Below are 1,731 nucleotides of genomic sequence, written 5' to 3'. Positions count from 1 at the left end.
CCCTCGCCGCAGTATAACCTATACTTCCTTCGTGTATAGACCTTTTACATCTATACACGACGACGTGAGTGAGTGAACATTAGACCTAACAAAAAATAAACAAAGTGACTGTGCCACGTGTGGCTTGGCTTTTTGCCTAGCAGACAGCCCGCTAACACGACAATCGGCGTCCATTCGCCTGTATCCCCGGCATCATCTCGTCGACACTGGAGGGTAACTCTTCGGACAGCAGCAGCCCAGATATTTCCTCCACGGCCGACAGACAGACAAAGGACTGCGAGGAGCGTGCTCGTCGTCGCGAAGAATCACGAGAACAGCAACTTTTCCTCCATCAGCTGCAGGAACTGGCTGACACCGATATGGCCGGGGAAGATGCCACCCAACAACAATAGCAACAACCAGTAGGCAGAGCACCCAGCTCACTACCTCGCTGCTGGGCCAGCAACCTAAAGACATGGTTTCTGTCAGCGGAGGCCAAGTTCAACGTCAGTGGCACATCTGATGACAGGGCCAAGTACGACTTGGTCGTGGCCTCCCTCGAAGCAGCAACAGTGAACGAGCTCCTGGATGTGCTGGAACATCCACCAACTGAAAACCTCTACAGAGTCCTTAAAGAGGCCATTCTGTTACGCCTAACAGACTCTCAGGACAAGAGGCTGGATCAGCTGTTCAATAAGCTGGAGCTCGGCGACAAGAGGCCGTCGCAGCTTCTTCGCTCCATGCGATCTCTGTCTGACAACAAAGTCACAGAGGAAGTGCTCAAGGTGAAATGGCTTCACCTGCTCCCTCCACAGGTCACTCGTATTCTGAAGATCATAAAAACCACTTCATTGGAGGAGCTGGACTCTACGGCAAACGACCTGATCGAAACCAACCCAGGAGTGTTCACAGTCTCAAGCACTACTCGACCGCCTCCTTCGACCCCAGCCCTCAATGACTCAAGCCTGACTTCAGTGTCCACACCAGACAGTCAGCTGGCCCAACGGGTAGAGACCCTCTCAGCGCAGGTCAGCCAGCTCAGCCCGCAGCTCAACAACCAACCTGCGAGAGGTGGTCAAAGGAGAGGCAGATCTCCAAGCAGATCCAACACACGAGCTGGCCCAGGTGGACGTCTTTGCTGGTTCCATCAGGAGTTTGGTGCCAAGGCCAGACACTACACACCTCCCTGCTCTTTTTTCCTGAGTCAGGGAAACTAACCTCTCCCCCTCTGGTTCAGGCGACAGAGGTGAGACAAACTCAACTTAGTGGAAAACGCCTTCACATAATGGATAGGAACTCGCGCCTTACGTTCCTCATCGACTCAGGCTCTGAGGTCTCGATAATCCCTAAGTCAATTTTCAGGAAGCCTCAACCTCCAGGAAGACTTATTACTCTCCATGCGGCTAACCTCTCTCCTATAAAGACTTATGGGACGCACGACATGGCCAGAGATTAGTAGAAAGATTGCTGACTGCAATGCTACGGCGCGAGTTCACTTTTGGCCACTGTTTCGAGCGCCCCGTCGCGGCCAAGCGGTCGAACCAGGCACACATATTTTTTTTTTTATTTGAGAAGCGTGGAGGGGGTATACCGAGTGTGTGCCTACGGATTCGCGTGGAAATGGGCATGTAGGCATACACTTTGGAGACGCGTGGAAGGGGTATACTGAATATGTGCCTACGGAGAGAGGAGTGCATGGTGTGTGGTGCATGGAAATGCCGACTACAGCTATATAACTATATATACCCGCGT

At 52.5% G+C, this 1,731-nt stretch overlaps 1 protein-coding gene across 1 annotated transcript; it reads left to right on the top strand.

Moving 5' to 3' along the window:
- Positions 1-454: 454 nt before the first annotated feature.
- Positions 455-1,435, top strand: LOC149373809 (uncharacterized). The gene is made up of 3 exons (XM_089595645.1): positions 455-485; positions 547-1,145; positions 1,217-1,435. The coding sequence occupies exons 1-3, from the start codon at positions 455-457 to the stop codon at positions 1,433-1,435; spliced, it is 849 nt and encodes a 282-aa protein (XP_089451771.1).
- Positions 1,436-1,731: the final 296 nt, after the last annotated feature.

The sequence above is a fragment of the Copidosoma floridanum genome, unplaced genomic scaffold (assembly GCF_036245765.1).
Source record: "Copidosoma floridanum isolate Cflo_tuat_1 unplaced genomic scaffold, Cflo_Japanese_pri ptg000026l, whole genome shotgun sequence".
NCBI lineage: Eukaryota > Metazoa > Arthropoda > Insecta > Hymenoptera > Encyrtidae > Copidosoma > Copidosoma floridanum.
This window is presented reverse-complemented; position numbering and strand designations above follow the sequence as displayed.

Bases quoted from the DNA above. Each gene is read 5' to 3' on its own strand.
- LOC149373809 (XM_089595645.1), top strand. From the start codon at position 455: ATGGTTTCTGTCAGCGGAGGCCAAGTTCAAC. The intron at 486-546 runs GTCAGTGGCACA...CCCTCGAAGCAG, and splicing joins CAGCGGAGGCCAAGTTCAAC to CAACAGTGAACGAGCTCCTG. The intron at 1,146-1,216 runs GCCAGACACTAC...CCTCTGGTTCAG, and splicing joins ATCAGGAGTTTGGTGCCAAG to GCGACAGAGGTGAGACAAAC.